Source organism: Perca fluviatilis, chromosome 20 (genome assembly GCF_010015445.1).
Source record: "Perca fluviatilis chromosome 20, GENO_Pfluv_1.0, whole genome shotgun sequence".
Classification (NCBI taxonomy): domain Eukaryota; kingdom Metazoa; phylum Chordata; class Actinopteri; order Perciformes; family Percidae; genus Perca; species Perca fluviatilis.
The window spans coordinates 21,915,934-21,937,125 of NC_053131.1; the positions used below are offsets into that span (position 1 = coordinate 21,915,934).

Below are 21,192 nucleotides of genomic sequence, written 5' to 3' on the forward strand. Positions count from 1 at the left end.
TTATAACTGATTAAAAGGGGCTTCTCTTTCTCTAGGTCTGATGGACTCCAACAGTGAAGACGGAGAGTACCAAAATCATGAACATGCCTTACAACAAGATGCAGCCCAGTACAGAGTGACCTATGGGAGAAACACAAAAGAGGTGAGCTGGGTGACACATTATAATACGCAAATTACATTACATTACATGTCATTTAGCTGATGCTTTTATCCAAAGCGACTTACAATTTCTATATATGTCAGAGGTCGCACGCCTCTGGAGCAACTAGGTTAAGTGCCTTGCTCAGGGACACATTGGTTGTATCTCTGTGTACTGGACCTCTTTTGCTTCTTATAATTGTGTTATTCATCACCATGCAAAATGTGTTGTTACATGCAGGTGGATTACGATAAAAATGAGGAGTTCAACAGAATGAGGTAGGTCATTGCATATTTTGGTTACATTACAGGAAGTGCACAATGTGATTTGGTTTACAACAGAATGTTTGAACATTTTACACTGCACAGGTATCCAGTGAGTCGCTCTGGCAACAACCCGGGTAGAGTGAAGCGGGTAGTGTCATGTAAGAGGAAGACTCATCATCTGACAGTGACTCGGAGGAAGCAGCTCGGGACTGGGAAGACTTATGATGCTGCAAACAAGGAGAATGAGATGAACTGCGTGCAGGATATGCAACAGGATATATTTGACATGGACCCTTGGGAGTTCCCACTAAATGTCACTAATGACCACAAGACTGGTAATACTGGTTCTGAACAAGCCGACTACTGTACACTCACTGAGGTCAGAAATACTATCACAGCTCAGATATATTCCTTTCTTGTGGTTTTTATGATTTTTGTTATTAATTACTGTGTTACTAATATGCAGATAAAACAATCTGAACCTAACAATGTTTTTCAGCTCGCACGGGATCATAGCACAATGACTGATGTGCTCTTTGGAAGACATCTGAGACTGAAAGTATCTTTAACATTGTGGCAGAGAAATGTTGGAGAGCTGTTGACGTACTTTCTGAGGTACGTAGTGTAGTTGGTTTAAAAAATGTGATGCACAGAGTGTTCGCTAGAATTTCACAAATATTTTAATTGTATTGTCTTTCTGCAGAATCCAAGATATTGGTGTGTTTGTTGATTTTCTCCCACTGATAAGCAAAAGGTGAGTGATTTGAAATTGGTCTGAGCTACACTGCCTACAAAGTTGCTTTAACCTAATTGTCTCTGCAGCATTGAGGAGGATCCCCACAGGGTCACCATTGGCTGTTGTGTTGACCTCTTTCCTTTAGTTAAGAAAGTCCTCACCAATCCATATGAAGAGTGAGTATTCCTGCTGCAATGAAGTGTTTTGTTTTTGCAGTGCAATTGAATTATTACATAATTAAAGGCATTATGTACATAGGGGGAGCAGACAGTATGTGGAAGGACAATTACAAAAATACTAATAAATTAAGATTGTCTTCTATTCTTACAGGTATCTTGTAGTTGGTTTAAAGTGGATAAGTTCAGTTTTGAAAAACTGGTGGGAGGACCTAAGAGCAAGTGGCTGTAGTGGATCAACTACATGTAAACTTCCGAAGGATAGGTAAGTGTTGTTTTATGGGGGCTAGGATACTTCAGACAGGAATACTGTATATATTCAAACAAAGTTGTATTGTCAAAGGTGAAAAAAACATTGGGACAAAGGAAATAAAATAACATATAAATGCATACAGGTCACTTAATACTAGCCAGAATTTGCCACTATTTTCAATATTTTGCCCAATGTGTTATCAGAATACACAGCCATTGTGGTAAAGTATTAATTTATCTTCATTCTAGAAATTTCCAGGCATTTAATCAGCAGTTATTGGAGTTATGGTATCAGAACCCTTCACTGAAATCTGTTTCAGGAACTGCTGGAGACATGGCTAAGGTCAGTGCTGCATATATGAATAAATCATTACCCCTGTCATCATTGGCTTTTTTAATTTTATAATACAAAAAAAGTCATCGTCTCACATCATCATCTCTTTCCCCTAGGTCATTGACTCCTTCCTGTCTCAACTTACCTGACGGCATCAAAGAAACAGATAACAGATCTTTCTCTTGTAGCAGTCGACTCCTTAGATTGGAGTGACTGTTGTTTCCACTGAGAAGTGCCTTTTAGCGTGTAGCTGACCCTAGGGGATATCTTGATGTATTTATTGGCTGGTAGATAAAGTTGAACAGTTGAAATACTGAGAATGTGCAATATAAATGTAATCATGTGGCAAATTTGACTTGATGGTCTTTTCATTGAACAAGTAGGATGTTGTAATCATGGAACATCAACAAAGACTTTTATCATTGTGCAGTTTCAGTTCGGTCACAGAAACTTGGAGGCCTTAATGAATGTAAAAATGTTGTTTCATTGATATGTTGTGTATGCATATTCTCTTTGATTGCACCATTGATGATGATGAATAAAGTAGTATATTCAGTTTGAAAGTTTCTGGTTTGAAATTTATATTTGTAACAACCAAAACAAAGGGTGGAATCCCCTTCTTCTTTGGGAGAAGAACTGTATGTGCTACTTTAACTTAACACTGTTCTTTACCTCAAGTTAAAGTACGGTTAGAAAAATAAACTCCCAGATCACCAGCAACACATTTCAGTTGAACCCCTACAATCCAGTCTCATCTGGACTTCAGCCTCATTTAGTCTTGAAGTGATTTTAGAGATATGGGTTTACATAGCTCATATCTCCCCATTTACATGTGGCATTATCTCACTTGACACAGATAAGTGGAGGGTTGGTGTCTGTCATTGTGATGTGAACCTGAGGCTGAAGTCCACCTGTGACTGGGCAGGAGAAGCCGTGTGAAAGGACCTGCAATTCAGTGAACTAACAGCAGTCAACGGCCCTGTTTGCATTCTGGTGCTTTTCATTCAGTAAGTGTTAACTAATACAATAGAAGCCTGGGAGAAGATTTGGGTACAGAGAACAACATATCTCATACAGGGGTCTTCACTGAAGGTAAGACGTTCTTCAGTACAGTTTTGCTGTGTGTTCATTAAGTTCACTTAATTCAATAAGAAGCTTACAGTACTGTATCATTAACTAAACACTGTTGGTCTGACGACAAAGGAAAGTGAAGGATGAAGTGTGTGAGATGCTGGCTGCCAGCTGTAGCCCTGCTGCTGCTTATTGTAGCTGGAGTTGACATGGAGCATCTCCAAGCTGAGAACCTGAATCTCCTTCCTCCAGATGAACACAACTTGGTCTTGAACCGTGGAATGAGAGGTATTTATTCGTGTAGACTTTCACTTTCAGTTTGACTTTTCTCTTTGCTGTTTGATGTCAATAATAATGTACTTTGTTTGCAGTTGTTGGGAATTTGAAATGCCCATAACTTGTGCAGAATCTTCAAAACTGTTGCTCATTATAGTGCTACAGTGTGTACTTTGTATTAAACAGTCAACACTGATTGCTTTTAAATGTTGAATTACCTTTATCTGAGATTATCAGTGTGCATTCTCCTGTGTGTGTGGGTCAAATTCCAGCCTGCAGACCCAAATTGCCTAGTGACTCATTAATGATGAGTGTTTTGTCCCGTGAGGTGATTTGTGTGTCTTCGCAAGATACTTTGTCAGACAAACAGTTGTAATAGTTTCGCAATTGATCAAAGTTTAACATGTTTACCTGCTGGGAGATATTGAGAAACAGTGTTTGTGTGCTGTGTGTGCTCAATGTAATGACTAATTCCTGGCATTGCTGTTTAACACAGTGTTGCTTTTGACACTACGACTGGAAGCGCTAAAGTTAGATATTTTCAGCTAGATATTTTTAATAGTTAGACATTTTATAAAATACCACTCTGGTGTCAATCTATCCCTTTGCAAGAAACCAAATAAGCGTATTTCCCAAGATGTCAACTATTAATAAGAAAAAAGTAGTTTAAATGGAAAATATTTGTAAATATGTTTATATGTCTCCATAATGAGACATATATGTTAGAAGATTATTTTGTTTAATAAAAGCCCTCATTGTACTCCTGTTCCCCATTCAAAGTGGTTGTCAACACCATTGAAGCATCACATCGATAGAAATCTATTCTAAGGACATGCCTGATGTGTTATGACTGATATGTTAATTTGCCCAACAGTGCTGCCCAGAGACTGCCATGAAATGCTGATGACCTCTTCAGGCCAGGCCAAAGACGGGGTGTACCTGATCCAACCAGGTGACTACCCCATCGTGGCCTACTGTGCCATGCAGGAGGGAGGCTGGACCGTGGTGCAGCATATCACCGTCAATAGCAGCGTGAATTTTGATCGTACCTGGGCTGAGTACAAGCATGGCTTTGGGGCTGTAACTGGTGATCACTGGCTCGGGAACGAATACCTTTATCAGATCACACAAGGCCCTGGGCGCTATAAACTGGGAGTAAAACTAGTGGACCGAGATGCCATCACCAAGACAGGGGAATATGATCCATTCCTGGTGGAGGATGAATCGTCGGCATACAGGCTGAGGCTGGGGTTGTTCCAGGGCACTGCTGTAGACGCTCTGACCCTGGACACAGAGAACTACCTGCATGACAACCAGAGATTCACCACTAAAGACAGAGACAATGACAACTACTTCCAAAATTGTGCAAAGCTGGAGTTTCAGGGGGTGCCGGGAGGAGGTTGGTGGTACGACGCCTGTGCTGGTGCCAACCTCAATCGCAGGAATGTCATCTACTGGCAGAAGGACTGCAACAAGGAGCGACTGTGCAAATATGCATGGATGATGGTGAAACCTTCAGACACAGTTAAACTGATTCAAAGTGGAGACTGCAAAAAAGATGAGCTATAAGGACATAGGATTTGTGATACTGTGCGACAATGGGTTTGGCAACTATTGACTATTTTTTTTAGGTTTTCTTTGCAAGAAACACTACAGAATACTACATCACTCATTTTCTCCTAAGAGCCATTAAATTGGACATTCAATTTACCATGTTTTATTCAGAAATGCATGGACATGATCACAAAATACTGAAATGAACAAAAAAATAACACAGTATAAAAAATGCAATACGGTTTTAGTTTCCATCGTTCACTATGTCAATACATGAAGCAAAGCATCTCATCATTCCCCAAATTGCAAGTGCATATTTCTGGTTTATCACAGTTACGAACAAGTGTTTCATGACATTATAGCTTATGACACATGTAAAATATATATTTTTTTTGCATGTCATCTCCCATCCAATGCTTACACAGAGGAACATTTTACAAACAGCATTTTATTTGCCACAGTACATTACAAGTTTGCCAGAAATACAATGAAGAGATGACATATTGATTTCACTACAGTAATTCAGAGAAAACAAGTACTGTATTTCAATGCTCAAAGAAAAAAGAAAATATCCTGAGGATGAAGACTAATAAACAGACTATAATAAACAGTGTGTACTCTTATATCCTCCACACTGTTCCTATTGTAAACACTGACATTGTTTAGCAAGTTTGTCATGTAATGTAATGTGTGAGCCTTTTAGTTCGAAGGCTTTGTAGGGTTCCGTTTGGGGTTATTTATTAATTTTTGTCTTTTAATTTGTGGAATCATTACTCTTTAATGTCCGCTGAGATTTTGCAGAACAGAAAATGCAGAATGTGTAATGTGAAAACAACAAAGATTAATTTATATTCACTTATCTGACAAATTACATTGGCACGTGTGAAAAGGCTTTGATTATCATCAAGTTACAATCTTGACTTAGCAAGCAGATTCTGACATCAGGACGACATTTATTAGCCCTTCAAAATAAAATAGCCATTTCAAATGTGCATTATCAATACAAACACAATACCTACAGAATAAAACTGCATGTGTCATTACATTTTGTGTGTAAGAGCATCAACTTGGGGGAGGATACTGGCAATTTCTAATGCTTTTACACAAATATACAGTGTCAATTATTAGAATAGAGCAAGTTTCTTATGCTCCGGATATCAAACTGTGCATCCTATTGAGTGCAAATACAGTGCATTATACCATAATCTGTGTGTTAATCGGTGGCATGAGAGCATCAATTTTGAGGACAAATACTGGCATCTTTAATATTTTAGAATCTATTTACAGTGTCACTGATTATGTTAGGACAATTTTATAAAGTCTTCCATTTCCAAAGTTTGAGCAATAATTAATATACACTATAGCAGACCTACTGATTAAGGAGCAACATTATAAATTGTACCAACTCCTTGATATAGTGTTTTACTTTAGTGTCTTACTGTTACTTTGATATTGTGTTGAATTCAAGTTCATAAAGCCAAGATTATCAATACAAACATATAATTTACAACCATCATCATATACTATCTTAAAAAAAATAAAAGTTCATGTAAGTTTGGAGCTGACTGCAGGGTTTTGTCCATACCAGTATAGTTTCTCCTCAATCCTTTTCTTCTTCCACTTGCAAAGTAAGAGCATACGGAAGGTCTTTTGGAAAGTCTTGTTACAAAGGGCATAGCACATGGGATTGACGGTGCTGTTAACGTAGCACAGCCAGTAGCCCAGATGCCAGAGTGAGAGGGGAATGCAGTCGGAGCAGAACGTGGAAATAAGCACCATAATGTTATAAGGCGTCCATGTTAGGATGAAGGCCAGCAAGATGGCACTAAGAGTCTGAGCTGCCTTCCTCTCCTTGATCAGCACCATCCTCTTCCTCTTGGTGATCTGGTTCTTCAGTGTGGTGTCTATGGGCTTCGATGTGGAGGAGGTGGACGGGATGCTCATGGACTCAGCCGAGGAGAACGTTGATGACGCCATTTTGGTGTCTCCGTTTTTGCTGTGCTGCTCCACGTGAGCGTCTTTGGCCACAGGCTTGAACTTGTAGGATACACACTTGCTGCTCTTCTGAGAGTTGCTTTTAGGTGGTGTCTGGAAGAAGCTATTCTCTTCATAGCTGCTGCTGAGTTGCTCGCTCTCACTGCCCACTCCACTCTTGATGGTCTCACAAGCCTGGTTCCTAAAAGAGGGCTGGAAGCCCCCTGGAGACACAGGCCTGTCCTCATCCTCGGACGAGGCATAACTGTTGAAGGTGGTCAGCTGACCAGTTTTCGACCACTCGTCATTGGTGGCGGCTGCTGATTTGGCCACATTGCTTCTGCTGGAGGAGGACCAAGAGGCTTGATTCCTGTCATTCGAAGCCGACCTTAATTTACAGCTGAAACAGGATCTGATAATGGTCTTCTGAGGCTGAGGGACCCCAGTGTCTGTGGGATAGTTAATCCCCTGCAGCTCTGCCAGATCTTTGGTCCTCTTCTCTGTCTCCTTGTAGATTCGACAGTATAGGATTGTCATGACTGATACAGGAATATAAAAGGCAGCAATCGCAGTCCCAAAGGTTATCACAGGCTCAGAGAAAAACTGGATTTGGCATTGCCTCTCAGGAACGGTCCTTTTTCCTACAAAGTATTGCCAGCAGAGAATTGGTGGGGCCCACAGAATAAGTGACACCAGCCAGGCCAAACCTATCATGATCCCAGCTCGTTTTGGTGTCCGCTTGGCCCTGTAGGTCAGAGGTCTGGTGATGGAAAAATATCTGTCAAAACTGATCACCAACAGATTCATCACTGAGGCATTACTGGCTACATAGTCAACCGCCAACCACAGGTCACAGGCAAGGTTCCCTAAGGCCCAGTAGCCCATCAGTATATACGAGGTATACAGATTCATTGAGAAAACACCTATGATGAGGTCAGCGGCTGCCAAACTCAGCAGGTAGTAATTATTCACTGTCTTTAGCTGGCTGTTGACCTTAAAGGAGAGCATCACCAGAACATTCCCTACAATGGTGATGAGGCTGACTATGGCCGACACAGTTGCAATGGTGATCACCTCCCAGAGACTGTGAGGGACCAGATGGATATCCATTGAGCTGGTATTTACAGTAGAGTTCAGTACACTCTCTCCTTCCATGATCCTTTGTGTTTATTAGCATCCAACCATGACAAGAGTGTTTGGATTCGTCATTTTCAGGAAGATCTTCTGGTAAGAAAGGAAAGAAAATTTTATTTCTTTCATGCCTACAAAAAGAAGTTCCATTTATGGCCATTAGATGGCATTAATACAGCATGTTGACGATCACATATTAACACTTGACTGAAAATATACAGGCTTAATATGTTTTGCTCTTTAAAAGTAAATGTAATTTAGACAAATTTGTGTTTTTCATACATCCTTAACAGATGATAGCATTCACTTTAGTAAGTCATACATGTGGCATTGAAGGCATTGTTTTCTCCATTTTTGTCACTTGCATCTACTGGAAAAAGTATAGTAAGCTATTGTACTTCACCCAGCTCATGCAATTAGATCAAGCTCATGTGAGTATACCCATATGGAGTGTTTTAGGGGAACATCTGTGGCACAAAAATCCAGGTCATTACATAATTTTATTGCTCTAAATTTGTGCTGTTATAGTTATAGTGCATTAACTCAATTCATAGTCATCTAAGATGACCATTAGACAGTGAAAAAAATCATAGATCATTCTGGTTTGTGACTAAACTAAAATCTTCCAACAAACAAATGATGACAGTGATTTTGGTTATGTTGGATACTGTCCTGTGTATTTATAGCTTTTTTTCTAGAAATTTAGAACCTAGCACATTGTGATGTTCCTTTATAACTTTACTGCAGAATAAATGCATCAGTAATAAATACAAAAGTCAATCCACCAATTGCAAATGTCACAAATGTAATGCAGCATTATTTAAAATGTATCTGCTTTCATTATTTAATCTTTTTTTTTAAGTGTGAGCGTACTTGCCCATCCATTCACTATACCAACTCATCCCTGCACAGAATCATTAGGAGGCAGAAATACCCCCAAAAGATTGCCAATCTTTGGCAGAGTTTAAGAAAAAGAAGCAAAGTCACATTTACAGTTATGGGCAACTTTCAGTTCAGGTGACCTGCATGTTTTTGGAATGTGGGAGGAAAATCAATAACGTAAGTGTATACAATGACAGATGCAGTCTGTGCCCAACTTTGAGGTTGGTGAAAAATACAGATCTGCCCACATACTCACTGGAAGCGAATTTGTCAGCCATGTATCAAATTTCTATTTCGGCACTTTTAAAAGCAAAACACTAAAATAATCAATGATCAAAAAGTGGAGAGCCGGTGCATTTCCTTTGTCCTGCAATATAGGTTACTACCTTCTCTGCAGCACTTTAGCCTTTAGAAATAGAAGCATTTTCAGTCTTTCTGTATCCAAAGCCAACCACAGAGGCATGTGTGTTCAACTCAGTACATCAAGTCATATTTTCTGGTCTTATCTCAATAAGGTTTGGACTCACTAGTCACCCACTAGTCAACACATAATGTTTAAGCACTGTTCTTAGGGATAATTAAGTCACATCCTCATTGCTAATTGCTAATTGCAATTGCGCAGTTTCTAAAGTGTCAGATATTCTTGAGGCGGTAGAGCCCTCACACCTAACTACACACCCTGCACCAGTAGAGAGCAGCAAACACCCTCCACATGTGGAAACTCACAGCACAAATGGTCCCCTCACTCTCACACAGTGCTGGACACACCAATCAATAATGGCTGAGGGGCTATCCATGCCAAACTGGACCGGTGTGTTCGAAACAAGCTGAGGGGAAAGGGCTACGGCTTAATGCCTTGTCTTTCCTGACCTACAAATGCATGACAGTCCCATATGGTGTTGGTCATGCCTTGAGGGATTTTATCAAATGCGTTGAAGCAGCATTAAATCCCCAGGGTTTGAGTACATTTGTATATGCGCATGATTATATTCTGCTGGGAAAACAGATTTATGCCCATTCAGTGTTTGAGCGTGAGGCTAGTGTCTCTGTGTCACACTGTTTCACGGTTAAGATAATAATTTCTCACTCCCTTACTCCTCTCTCAGGAAATACTTCAGCCAACTGGGCATTGGTATTTTCAGCCGTGCCACTTGCTCTGCTTAAAATAAGGGATTTTCCGTGCCATGTTACAGCCCAGCATCTGCGCCCTGTGCATGACCTTCAAAAACCTTGTCAGCTCCAGAATCATTACTTACTATTGAAAATAACAGGTAAAACAGCAGTGGCATATTACCATCAGGAAGGCAGAGACTGTTTGAGGCTCTCAGTGTGGAGCAACAGTGAAGTTTGAGAAAATTCACCTCCACAGAGAGAATCCTTCATGTGGTTTGTGGCAATTGAACATTTGGGCTGTCCGCCAGAGATGGCAAATTAGTGTGGGTGCGCTGGCATCATGGATGTGTTATAGAGAGAAACAGCAGTCGGCTGAAGATAAAGCTGGATGATCATTTTTACGGTTACTTTATTTTGTCCGAGCACAAACTGCTGGATTTGTCAATACACGTTCATCCCAAACTTCCTAACCAATGACTATTCTGCTCCTTTCTTTCACATAATCTCTCTTGTGTCTCATGTACCAAGAAGATCTCACCTAACTACTCTCACGACTGAATAGCTTCTCCTAAAGTGTATCACAATTTCAGCCCACAATACAATGCTTTCAACGTCATCACTACCCAGTATTTGAGAAATAACTTCCTCACTCATTGGCATTCATTTGAGAGTGCCAGATTAGCAGGAGGCCCACACAAAAAACATTCCAGTCACTGAGGGGGTCCTCCTGAAGGACTCATCCTGTTGTAGAATGGCATTTCATATCGCATCACTCAGGGATTTGAGTGATGTGATATAAAATGCCATTCTACAACAGGATGAGTTCATCATTACACTGTTTAGTGTAAGAGATTCCATGAATCTGTCTACAGAATTCTCTGCTATTTCCTGGTATGCACAAACCGTTGTTTTGTTCTTATTGTTTACCTTAGCAGAAACCCTCATAATATAATATGGTAGTCTGATTTCTAAAACTAAGTTTTTTCCTTTTTTCCATTCTGGGGGAGAAAGCCTTTAGCTATAACATTGTTAGCGTTGCCAGCTACCTAGGTTGAATGGTCCACCACTTTGCTCTTAAGTGAAATATCTCAACAACTGGATGGATTGCCATAAAATTTGGTACAGATATTCATGTACCCCTCATAATGAATTGTAATCATTTTGGTGATCCTCTGCCTGGCGCCATTATCAGGTCAAGTTTTAATTTGTCAAATACTTCAGTTTATGACCAAATACTATGGTAACGCGGCTATGGACAACTTGTCTGGTTGGTTTTTTCTTAGCATGGGGAAAATATTTAAGGGGTGTCAGCCAATCTTCATTGTGTTTATTACTATTAGCTAGCAGCACATTAACACACTACAACCACACACTAAACTACGATGGAGAACATGGTAAACATTACTCCCAATAAACATAAGAACCTTAGCAGCAGGCTATTGTTGTGACCAAGTTAGCACGCTGACGTTAGCATGTAGCTTAAACATCAATAACACACAGAGTTGATCGTCTTATTTACAGTGTAATTCCTATTCTACTTTAGTGTAAATGCTGACAGCTAACGTTAAACGTGTAAAGTGTGACTGTATTTCACTGTAGAGGATTCCAACATCGGGACGTAACAGTCTGCTCTGCAGCGCAGACGGCGCGTTCACTTAAAACAGGTAGCCTTGTGGTGCATTCATAGTTATTGTAAAATACCCTATTCCCATCTTGTTGTTGTCGTTCAACAGCAATTTACTGGTGAAATAGGTTATTGGTATAAGTTATAGTTATTACATTATTATTACATCTTTAATTTTGAGCATATGGACTTAGCAATAAACAATCCGTTTTTTAATGTCGCTAACTGTTGTTTAGTACCCTTCTTTTTTTTTTTTTACTTTATTAAAAAGTATCGGTTCATGTGGCTGGGTTGGGTCAGTGGGTAGAGCAGGCGCACGTATACATGGAGGTTTATGCCTCGACGCAGAGGTCCAGGGTTTGAATCCGACCTGTGACGATTTCCTGCATGTCTTCCCCTTCTCACTCTCTCTCCCCTTTCTCACCTAGCTGTCCTGTCAAATAAAGGAGGAAAAGCCCCCAAAAAATCTTTAAAAAAAATACAGTATTGGTTCAGGCACCGGCACTGTTTTAAAAGTATCACTTTAGCACCGGTATCGAAAAAAACAAAAAACGATACCCAACCCTAATCTAGGCTGAACCATAAACACATACACACATACACACATACACACAAACACACACACACACACACACACACACACACACACACACACACACACACACACACACACACACACACACACACACACACAGAATAGACTTGTTCTACCTCTTGACCTCAACAAGTAGAGCAAGTCAAGCTTGCTAATAGCTTCCAAATCGAAGCAGGAAGCGTCTTAATGGTACACTCAGAATAAACTCAGAGTCTGAGATAAACATGGACTCTGCATCACTATAAATAGTGAATATGGTCTGTTGTGGCCACTTTTTATGGATGCAGTTTGGTATCAAACATGACGCATGGTTGGAAAGAGCTTTGTGCTGCTGTCTGGTCAGACAAAAAGGGTTTGAAAAACAACGACAATGCTGCAAAATTTCTGATAGCAAATCGCCTGTATTTTGACTTGGTTATACAGTGTATGAAAAATATTATATAGGGTTCATCACTATGCATCAGTGCCAAATAGTGGTGCAAAGATGTGCTCTCACTCTTGCCAAGAAAGAGAAAACGTCCTCATTACATATACATCCTAAGAGTATTAGACTGCCTCCTGAAAATATTGTGTTAGCTCTGCATGCATAAGTAATTGTCATTGATCTAGTGATTAACAGTGCCCAGTTTGTGACAGAGGACAGGCTAGGGGCACAAAGCTGTCCTGAGCCTCCATACTGAGTGCAGAGGCGGACATGTTGAAGGGTGGCTTCCTGCAGGTCCTCTGGCACCTGGCCATCAGTGCTCCTGTGCTGTGGCTCCATACACTGGCCCCCACCGGGGCTCCCAGTCATACATAACCTTTTTCTACACTCTCCTTTGGTTAAAAGAACACGATAAAAAATAGCGTGTGTGTTTGTGTGTGTGTGCATGTGTGTGCGTGTGTGTGCGCGTGCGTGCGTGCGTGCGTGCGTGCGTGCGTGCGTATGCATGCGTGTGTGTGCGTGCGTGTATGTCATTTGTAAAAGAAAGGGAAACAAGATGAAAAAGCAAAAGAGAGGCGAGTCAAAGCAAAGGAGGCAAAGGACGCTGTGTGTGTCTGTGTGGTGAGTATGTATGATATGCAAATTAGCCCAGAGCTTTTTGGCACAATAGTCCGTGCATCCTGTAGTCAGCCCACTGACCCATGATTAAGATTCCAGCATATGTGGTGTCATGGATGAGAACATAAAAAGTGCTTGAATCATTCTGTTTATCAGGCATTGGTTAAAAAATAGTGCAAACTTAAATGTCATCTCTTCTGATGAAATGAATATTACATATTATGATCTGCTTTTGAACACCCCGGTGGGTTTGGCAGCTGTTGAAAGGAATAAAACAGTAACGCTTAATGACTTAAGGAGTTTTTTTTATGAGCAACAACAACATTTCATTAATGCCCCATCATTTAGATAATGATCTGGCTATAATAACCTCATTTGTGTTCTTGTTTCAAGAAAAATATGAGTCTGTCATTGTTTGGGGTTTTCAGATGTTTGTTCCCAACTTGTAACACACCCAGTTTTCTCTCTGCTGATGTCACATTTGTCGGCAAAAACAAAGGTAATGGTTTGAATAAACTCTAGGCACTTATGCTCAGTTAAGGGTAACCTCATTAGGTTGCTCAAAAACACATTGACATACTAACTCAGTTTGTTAATATACGTAAAATCTAGCTCCCTGGCATACTATGTATGAACTTAAGGAAAAAGATCTGATACCGTAGTACATCCCTGCTGGAAAATCATTGACAATTTCACAAAAAATTAGATTTAAGGTGAAATTGCTGCACAAAAACAGTCCTAGTGTTCTACAATCTAGTCACAATTTTTCTAACCCACCAAACCATTGCTGTTTTAGGTTTAGACTACTTCCAGAGACTGCTTTAAGAGAACCACAACCTTTCTTCATTTGTTGCAGCACCTCACAAGATCTATGGGGACTGGATGGACTCGTTAAAATCACGCTTCACTGCTTATCCCTTCCCTGTTTTGTCATTTCCACTTAATAAAGAGACGAGGCAAAGGAAGTGAGAGCCTTGTGCTTTAGCTTTTGAAAAAAAAAAAATATTGATTGTTTTTCATTTTAGAACTATGCAGTTGAAATGAGGATACCATTTTGAAATTTCCGATATTTCAAAGACAAGTCTAAAAGGAGATAGGAGTAGAGGAGAGACAGGGGAAGAAATATGATTGTGCCATAAAATTAGGTGTACTACTGACAGACTGAGAGAACATCTGAAACAGAGATATGTGAAAGATTGATGAGCGTGTAAAATAAATAGATATGTCGCTATGTGAAGAGGCAAGATATTTACGGCCTTACAGCCTATGGAAATATCTAATGTATGGCACTTTTCTATACTCCAAGTCCTCCAGTAGAACAGACGTACACATATTTTTCTGCCAGTACATTCTCTGTTGCTTTCATCACAGTAAAAGGCTACATTAAAAATACATGTCAAGACCTCTCAGACATGCACTTGTGCACACATGACGCTGTTTCCCCTTAAATCCAGGTCACGCCTTTGTGCATTAATCAAAAAGTGCATACTCAATCACTTATGATTCTCTGGGGACTCTGAAACAAGTGACTGATGTGAAGGGAAAGGGAAAAAAAGATGAACATACTCACAGTTGACTTTTATCAGATCTCACAGTCGTCTGTTTAAGGGTGCATTGTGTCTCGTGGTGAGAGCAGAATTCATGGTTAATCCTTTTGTTTTGCCTAGGAAGCCTTCAGGTCAAGTGTGCGCTGAGGAACAGGATCACAACACAGTTGGAGAGAGGATTGAGGTGGATGGGAAAATCCAGCTGACTTGACCCTCGCATGCCAGAAGGGTCCGAAAGGTAAAAAGTGTGAGCACAGAGGCAGAGGAGAAAGCGGACGAAGAGTAAGAGGAGGGTGGACACCAGTAGGCTTCGGTCATCCCCGTTCAAGAGGCTGCAGAGTACGGCATCACATTCCCCCTCGTCATCTAACACAGCCACCGTGCATCCAGATGAAAAAAGTATCCTCAAGTTGCAGAGCATCTATCCTCAGTCATTCATAAATTAGTAGAATCTGCTCCGGAGCCAAAGAAAGAGGACAGGAGAGAACTTTTCCTCCCAGTGTGAGCTGAGCTGGATGAACTACCTCTCAGCCAATTTGAAGCAGAATGTCACTCAGAGGCTGCCTGATGCCTGAGCCAAGTCACTGCTACTGCCACACTGCTGCTGCTGCTGCTGCTGCTGCTGCTGCTGCTGCTGCTGCTGCTGCATCTACTCTGGCCCACAGACACCGATGTAGCTGGCGTGAGCTAGCAGGGAGGAGAAATTCCCATAGGGCTGAATGGTTCATCATGTTTCGGGACAGTGAGCATGCCAGTCAGATCACAGTGTGTGTGTGTGTGGGGGTTTTAGGGGGCTTTGTGGTAGTGGGGCGGGAGGATGTGGATGGGAGGGAGAGTGGTGTTTAGTCAGAGCAGTCAAGCTATATATATCCTGTTTTTGTGTGGTTGTGTCACATAAACCATTAATCTACATCCAATGGCATGTCTTTTGTATGTGTCTTACAGCAAAGCGAGAAGAGACAGTGTTTGAACAGCCTTGTGGTTATCAGCAAACTTATCTGCAGAGCATAAAACACCACTGCTGCCTTTGTGCTCACATGGGAGAGCGCTGACATGGCTGGGCCAGATAATCAGACTACTGAAGTGACAGATGTTTCTCATTGGACCATTTGTATGTGTGTTTGTCTGTGTGCGTGTGTGTGTGTGTGTGTGTGTGCGTGCGTGCGTGCGTGCATGCATGCGCATGTATACACAACATGCATGTCATTGTGCTGATTGGGGAATTATTCGCTTAGCATTCGCTGACTGTACTGGATTGGTTTAAAGTCCTCATATGTTTTAATCCAGATGATGGTTGCTGATCTGTCCCATGAGCTCCCATCAAACTGTCAGAGAGATACACAAATAAATCCGGTTGCTGTCAACATATTACTTTGAATAGTAGAATATACTGAAGGTATTTCCCTCATTTAATGATTTAATGATCTAAATTTCTAAACTCTGGATATACAGTAAATTATAAGTAAGTTATATTGTATAGTCTAATAAAGTGGTTCCCAACCCATCTCTAATTTGTGCTCTTTCTTGTGAAATACTGGATAATTTCACATTTTCATGCCTCTGCATCAACATTTCTTTACTTTGAAGCGTCACAAGCCAAAAAAGTTGGGAACCACTGGTCTAATTCATTGAAATAAAATGTATTTACCTGCAAACTATCTGGAATACAATAGGTAAAGTAAAAAAGAAGTAAAACATACTTAGCTACATAGCACCTTTCTGGATCAGAGGCCACAAAGTGCTTCACAATAAAAGATAGAAATAAAGAGAATAGAGACAAAAGTTGGTAGCCATGCATTGATAATAAGATGTGCTGAAAAGACCTCTGTGTTGACACACACAGACTAAAGAGCTGCACGTTGCCCTGTGGAGCAGAGGAAGCTGGTTAGCAGACTATAGATAGACAACACTCCCTCCTATACTTCATGTTGACATTTGTCATAATGTAGCTCTTACGCTGAAATGATTTTGCGACTAGGTCAGAGCTATATGCCAAAGACATGATTGATGCGGTTCATGAGAATCCTGCCACGTCTGTTTCACAGAGCAACACATATATATCCCCCCCCCCCCCACACCCTGCCTGACAATTTAATTTAATGCCATTTCCAGGCTACTGGCCAAAGGACAGACACCTGGCTCATCATTACCGTTAAATCGCTGACCGACACAAAGTTTAGCGCCTAGTCATGTTCTTTATGTGATACATCCACACATTAACACTCACACAAAGGCACAGGTGCACACACCAACGTGCTATTGCCTTACAAGCTTATTCATGTTGATTATTTTTGCAGGATGTGTCTTATTGATTAAATCAAAAAAGTATATTAGAAACACTGTCAAGCTTATGCGTTATTCACTATCTCATTAAAAACTGATTATAGATCAGTAACTGAAATGAAGCGTGTGACCTTTAACACTAAAATGGTTTTCCAATACATTGAAATTGAAAGTGCTTTTTCTGCCAGATATCTTTTTGATTTTGATCATCCTCTCTGGGAAACAATATTCACATGCTTCTAATAATAGCAGATGTCACTGCACTGCATGTCATAGCAGTGCTATCATTCAGGCATCTCTGCTCATCTGCATCCTGAAGGCATGGCTGATTTTCCACAGGTTGCTGTCTTATCACTGCATGCCTGTGAGAGAGATGAGATGGGGGAGGACATCAACACAGCCAAAGATAAATTGCATCTGTCCATAGTCCACAGGGGCTTGCTTATCTCCTGACCCAATTGTGCACCCATATGCTGGCAAAAAATAAGATCAGCCTCTACATGGTGCGATTCCGATGTAATCAGCTTCATATAGTTATATACTGTACTTTTTTCCTTGATTTATTCGTCAAATTAGGGATTAGCTTCCATCACTATAAATAATAAAGAAGCAGCAGAATAATCAAATGAAACAATCAATTGTCACTTTGGAACCGCTTTTAATCTAGTTAATCCCCGGCATATGTTTCCCTCCAGACTGGCTGAAAGAATTGACTCTTCTGATGTCCTTCTCTCTTCAAGGCTTTGATGTGCAACAAATATTTATCTGCCTCTTGCCTGCCTTTTCTTTTCTTTTTTCCTTTCTGTCTCCCTCTGGCCCCAAGCAACAACTCCTTTTTGACATAATGATTTGCCAATACCTTGTACTGTTTCAGTGGATTTATATGTCCTCCTACTGTGAAGCTCGCTTTTTATCCCGGAGTATAAAAGATTTGTTTTGTAGATGATAAGATACACAGGGTGTTCCGGTTTTAAGCAATTTGCTGTGCAAACACGTTGTTTAAAGCCTTCTGATGAGGAAAGTTATCCAATATTTGATGAAAGCTATGTTTAGGGTCATGAATACCTCAGTGCTTACCAAAATTAGAATCAAGAAGCAGTATCCATGTCACTGACGAACAGTAAATTAAATCAGCCAGGGCTGGGTGGTACATGAGCTCTTCCTCCCTACAATGCAACTTTAATGTTGCCTAGATAGTGGAGATTAGGTAGGCTGCTTTGATTGAGCTGTTATTGTGGACCTGTGGTTTGCATTCCTTTCAGACATCCAACACCAACTCCTTAGATAGCCTACTCCTGCTTAAAAACAATGGCTGTGTCTGGACAAGACCTGGGTGGTATTTCAGGTAGAAGGTTTAACAGACTCTGAGTCTAACCCTGAGGTTGCTAGAGTAAATGCGTATATTCCAATATAGTGTATATCATATTTAATCATAAGTAGGCCCTATAGCCTAATGTTACTGGTGAAATGGTATTGAACCTATAATCTATTTCATTTAGGTGCAATCCTGCGGGCGAAAAAGTACTACGCCTAATCCCATTCTGAGGCTGCAGCACCATCATTATCAGAATTATAATCCCTAATCTTTTATTTCAAAGGGTTTAAAAAAAAAGGTTTTAAAAACGTTTAAAACACGTTTCAGATCGAGTCACACTGACGGCGCTTTGCAGTGGGTTTACTAAAATGCTCACCAATGTTGTAAAGACAAATAGCCTACCGTTTGCAAAAAAACAGTAATGCGATAAGCTGCTGGGATGTAAGAGCATGGGCAACGTTAGTGATATGAGGACGGATAAGGTTAGGCCTATGTAGGCTACATAACTGATCGACTGGGAAGAAAAACGATACCGCTCAAATATGGAGTTATCTGAAAAATAAAATGTCGGGGCTTCAATATCATCTCCTGACGTTTAACCTAACTCTCTGTGAAGTAAAGCAGCTTCTTCATCAATGGGATCGTAGACAAAAGGAAATGCCATGTTTTGAGAAATAAAATGTTTTATAGGCTTGTCTGCCTAACATGGTTAATAAACCAATATATATATATATTTTATTCATGCCGATAACAAACTGCGCTAAAATGCGCCTGATCCAGACTGAATTAATGAATGAGGAAATGAAAGAGCGCTGTGTCAGAGGGAGGAGACTGAGAGAAACTCGAGGTTTCTTGAAGAAAACCTGCTCCCGACCAGGTTAGGTTCACAGACTCAGTTACCATAGTAACTGACTCCGAGGTTAAGTTACCCCTCTTTCTGGAACGGAAAACCCAGAGTTTCCCTCATCTCAGGGTTAACAAACTCAGAGTTTTCACTAAACCTGCTTTCTGAAATACCACCCTGGGCTAACCTGTGCACGTGTGAGCGTTTGTGTACCTGTGTGAATGTGTGTTATAAGCCATATTGGTAAAGCTTTAGCTTCACAGCCCATGACAGTGTGAGTATTTAGTCCTGTCATATCATAACAGTTAAGGAGCCAGATACACTTCCACCCTGTAAAAAACTTAATTAAGGTTTCATGTCAGTCTGTTCAATATGAAGCAAACGCAAGAAATGAGTTAGCTTAAGACTGGAAACAGTGGGAAACAGCTACCCTGGCTCAGTTTATAGGTAACACAGTTTGTCTACCAGATCCTCTAAAGCCCAAGAATTCACGTGGTTTTTTTGTTTGTTGAATTCGTACAAAATCTGGAGTCTAAGAATAATAAATTGTAGTTTTACAGCCGGTTGCGTGCGGGACTATTTCTTGACCGTGCACAGTTCCTTGGAGCCTTGTTGTACCCGTAGGGTTGCCAGACAATTACTAATTTGAGGGTTTTAGAGGTGCTTGTAGGCAGGTAGTTTTTAACTTTGGACAACATAGCATTTAGATACACTGTAATTTGTGGGCTGCAATCTATTTTATTGATCTATATCTGAAGAATTGAATTAAAGAACAAATAGAAGAGCATAGAGGGAATCAAGAAAATGTACTTTCATATTATATGGCTCATGTGAACACACACCTTCACAATGGCATATTTGCAAAATAAAAAAATACCAAGTAAACACAGTTTGGTTATAGTTTATCTCCCATTTTGCGCTAATGACATCACTGAGTCATCATTATCCTTGTGTATGCAGGTGTGTGATACACGAATGCACTCATGTGCTTACTGACGCAGATCCTGTGGAGGACACTGTGTACAAGATGTCCAGACTCTTTTCCTATCAGGTTGTCCAGGCACCATTCGTCTGAATTATTGGTCGCCAAAAAAGGGTGTCAAGGCTTCAAATGAGCGCAGCCAATGCCACAGAGAATCTTATCAGCAGCAGCCAAATTTCTACTGTGTGAAGAGAAAAAGAAATTAAACACCTTTTCAACAAAGCTTGCCCCAGCCTGACCCCAGAGAGACAAAGTAGAAGAGAAAAGAGACTGAAAAGAATTGATAAAGGGTGTTCAATATCCAATATCTCTCTCTCTCTCTCTCTCTCTCTCTCTCTCTCTCTCTCTCTCTCTCTCACTCTACTTGTCTGTCTGAGCACTGGCCTGCTCTCACATTGGGCTGGCCTTGCAGGGCTGTCTGTGTCTTTTTAATTACTGTAACTCAGAACCACCCGCTGAATGCTTCCATCTGCCCCTCTCCAAGATGAGAGATGGAAAAATCCTGAAAGAGAGAAGGTATGACATCCAACTAAAACAGATCCATCATGTTTATAATAATCCTCCGTGAACAAGTAGAAGTCTAGTACCAATAAATCATATTCATTTTCACGCTGATACTTGAAAACAAGAGTCTGTTTATTCTTCAGAGGACATTTATATTCACAGTTCATCCCAGTAAGATTACAAAGCTTATTTCTTTCACCCCTGGTGAGAGGCATTCTTGTGTCCATCCCCAGGACATTGTTCTAATCTGTTTTCTTCACATGCTATGTTCTAATAGGAGGGAACATTTCTCATGCAATATCCTGAGGTATAGTATGTTTTAGTGAATCCACTATTTCTCAATGGGGAAAATCTATTAGCCACCAGCCACAGTTTCTGCTCATGCGGCTTATAAGAGTTGACGTTTTTACTCCATGAGGGGAAGTTTTGCAATCATGTCATCTGCTTGGTTAGTGATGAATAAAAAAGATGAATCATTTGTACCATTTAGATTAGTACAGAATGGAGATAATCATAACAATGTTGTGACATTTAACTGATCCATGTCCACAT

At 40.5% G+C, this 21,192-nt stretch overlaps 3 protein-coding genes across 5 annotated transcripts in view; 2 read left to right on the forward strand and 1 right to left on the reverse strand.

Moving 5' to 3' along the window:
• The window catches only part of LOC120549171 (KATNB1-like protein 1), a 38,311-nt gene extending 35,850 nt beyond the window's left edge, over positions 1-2,461 (forward strand). For both annotated transcript variants that reach the window (XM_039785851.1, XM_039785852.1), the window contains exons 2-10: positions 36-142; positions 380-417; positions 508-784; positions 905-1,020; positions 1,109-1,159; positions 1,228-1,317; positions 1,472-1,582; positions 1,819-1,912; positions 2,020-2,461. In XM_039785851.1, coding sequence (XP_039641785.1) covers positions 41-142; positions 380-417; positions 508-784; positions 905-1,020; positions 1,109-1,159; positions 1,228-1,317; positions 1,472-1,582; positions 1,819-1,912; positions 2,020-2,052 — 912 coding nt within the window. In that variant the 5' untranslated portion in view covers positions 36-40 and the 3' untranslated portion in view covers positions 2,053-2,461. The remainder of the gene's footprint in view (positions 1-35; positions 143-379; positions 418-507; positions 785-904; positions 1,021-1,108; positions 1,160-1,227; positions 1,318-1,471; positions 1,583-1,818; positions 1,913-2,019) is intronic.
• An 87-nt stretch (positions 2,462-2,548) lies between these two features.
• Positions 2,549-5,849, forward strand: zgc:194887 (uncharacterized protein LOC571819 homolog). The gene is made up of 3 exons (XM_039785853.1): positions 2,549-2,995; positions 3,107-3,262; positions 4,125-5,849. Exons 2-3 carry the CDS (start codon positions 3,118-3,120, stop codon positions 4,817-4,819), a joined length of 840 nt encoding a protein of 279 aa, XP_039641787.1. The 5' UTR covers positions 2,549-2,995; positions 3,107-3,117; the 3' UTR covers positions 4,820-5,849.
• chrm5a (cholinergic receptor, muscarinic 5a) lies at positions 4,952-15,333 on the reverse strand. 2 transcript variants are annotated; one of them, XM_039785844.1, is made up of 2 exons: positions 14,736-15,333; positions 4,952-7,999 (listed from the first exon to the last, which is right to left on the reverse strand). In XM_039785844.1, exon 2 carries the CDS (start codon positions 7,931-7,933, stop codon positions 6,350-6,352), a length of 1,584 nt encoding a protein of 527 aa, XP_039641778.1. In that variant the 5' UTR covers positions 7,934-7,999; positions 14,736-15,333; the 3' UTR covers positions 4,952-6,349. The 2 variants fall into 2 exon arrangements, with proteins under 2 accessions (XP_039641778.1, XP_039641777.1); XM_039785843.1 differs by having other exon boundaries at positions 4,952-8,002.
• Positions 15,334-21,192: the final 5,859 nt, after the last annotated feature.

What these genes read in the sequence shown, in the direction of transcription:
- zgc:194887 (XM_039785853.1), top strand. Translation starts at nt 3,118, where the DNA reads ATGAAGTGTGTGAGATGCTGGCTGCCAGCTGTAGCCCTGCTGCTGCTT. An exon ending in CTTGAACCGTGGAATGAGAG is followed by an intron (nt 3,263 to 4,124) that starts GTATTTATTCGT and finishes TTTGCCCAACAG; the next exon opens with TGCTGCCCAGAGACTGCCAT.
- chrm5a (XM_039785844.1), bottom strand. Translation starts at nt 7,933, where the DNA reads ATGGAAGGAGAGAGTGTACTGAACTCTACTGTAAATACCAGCTCAATG.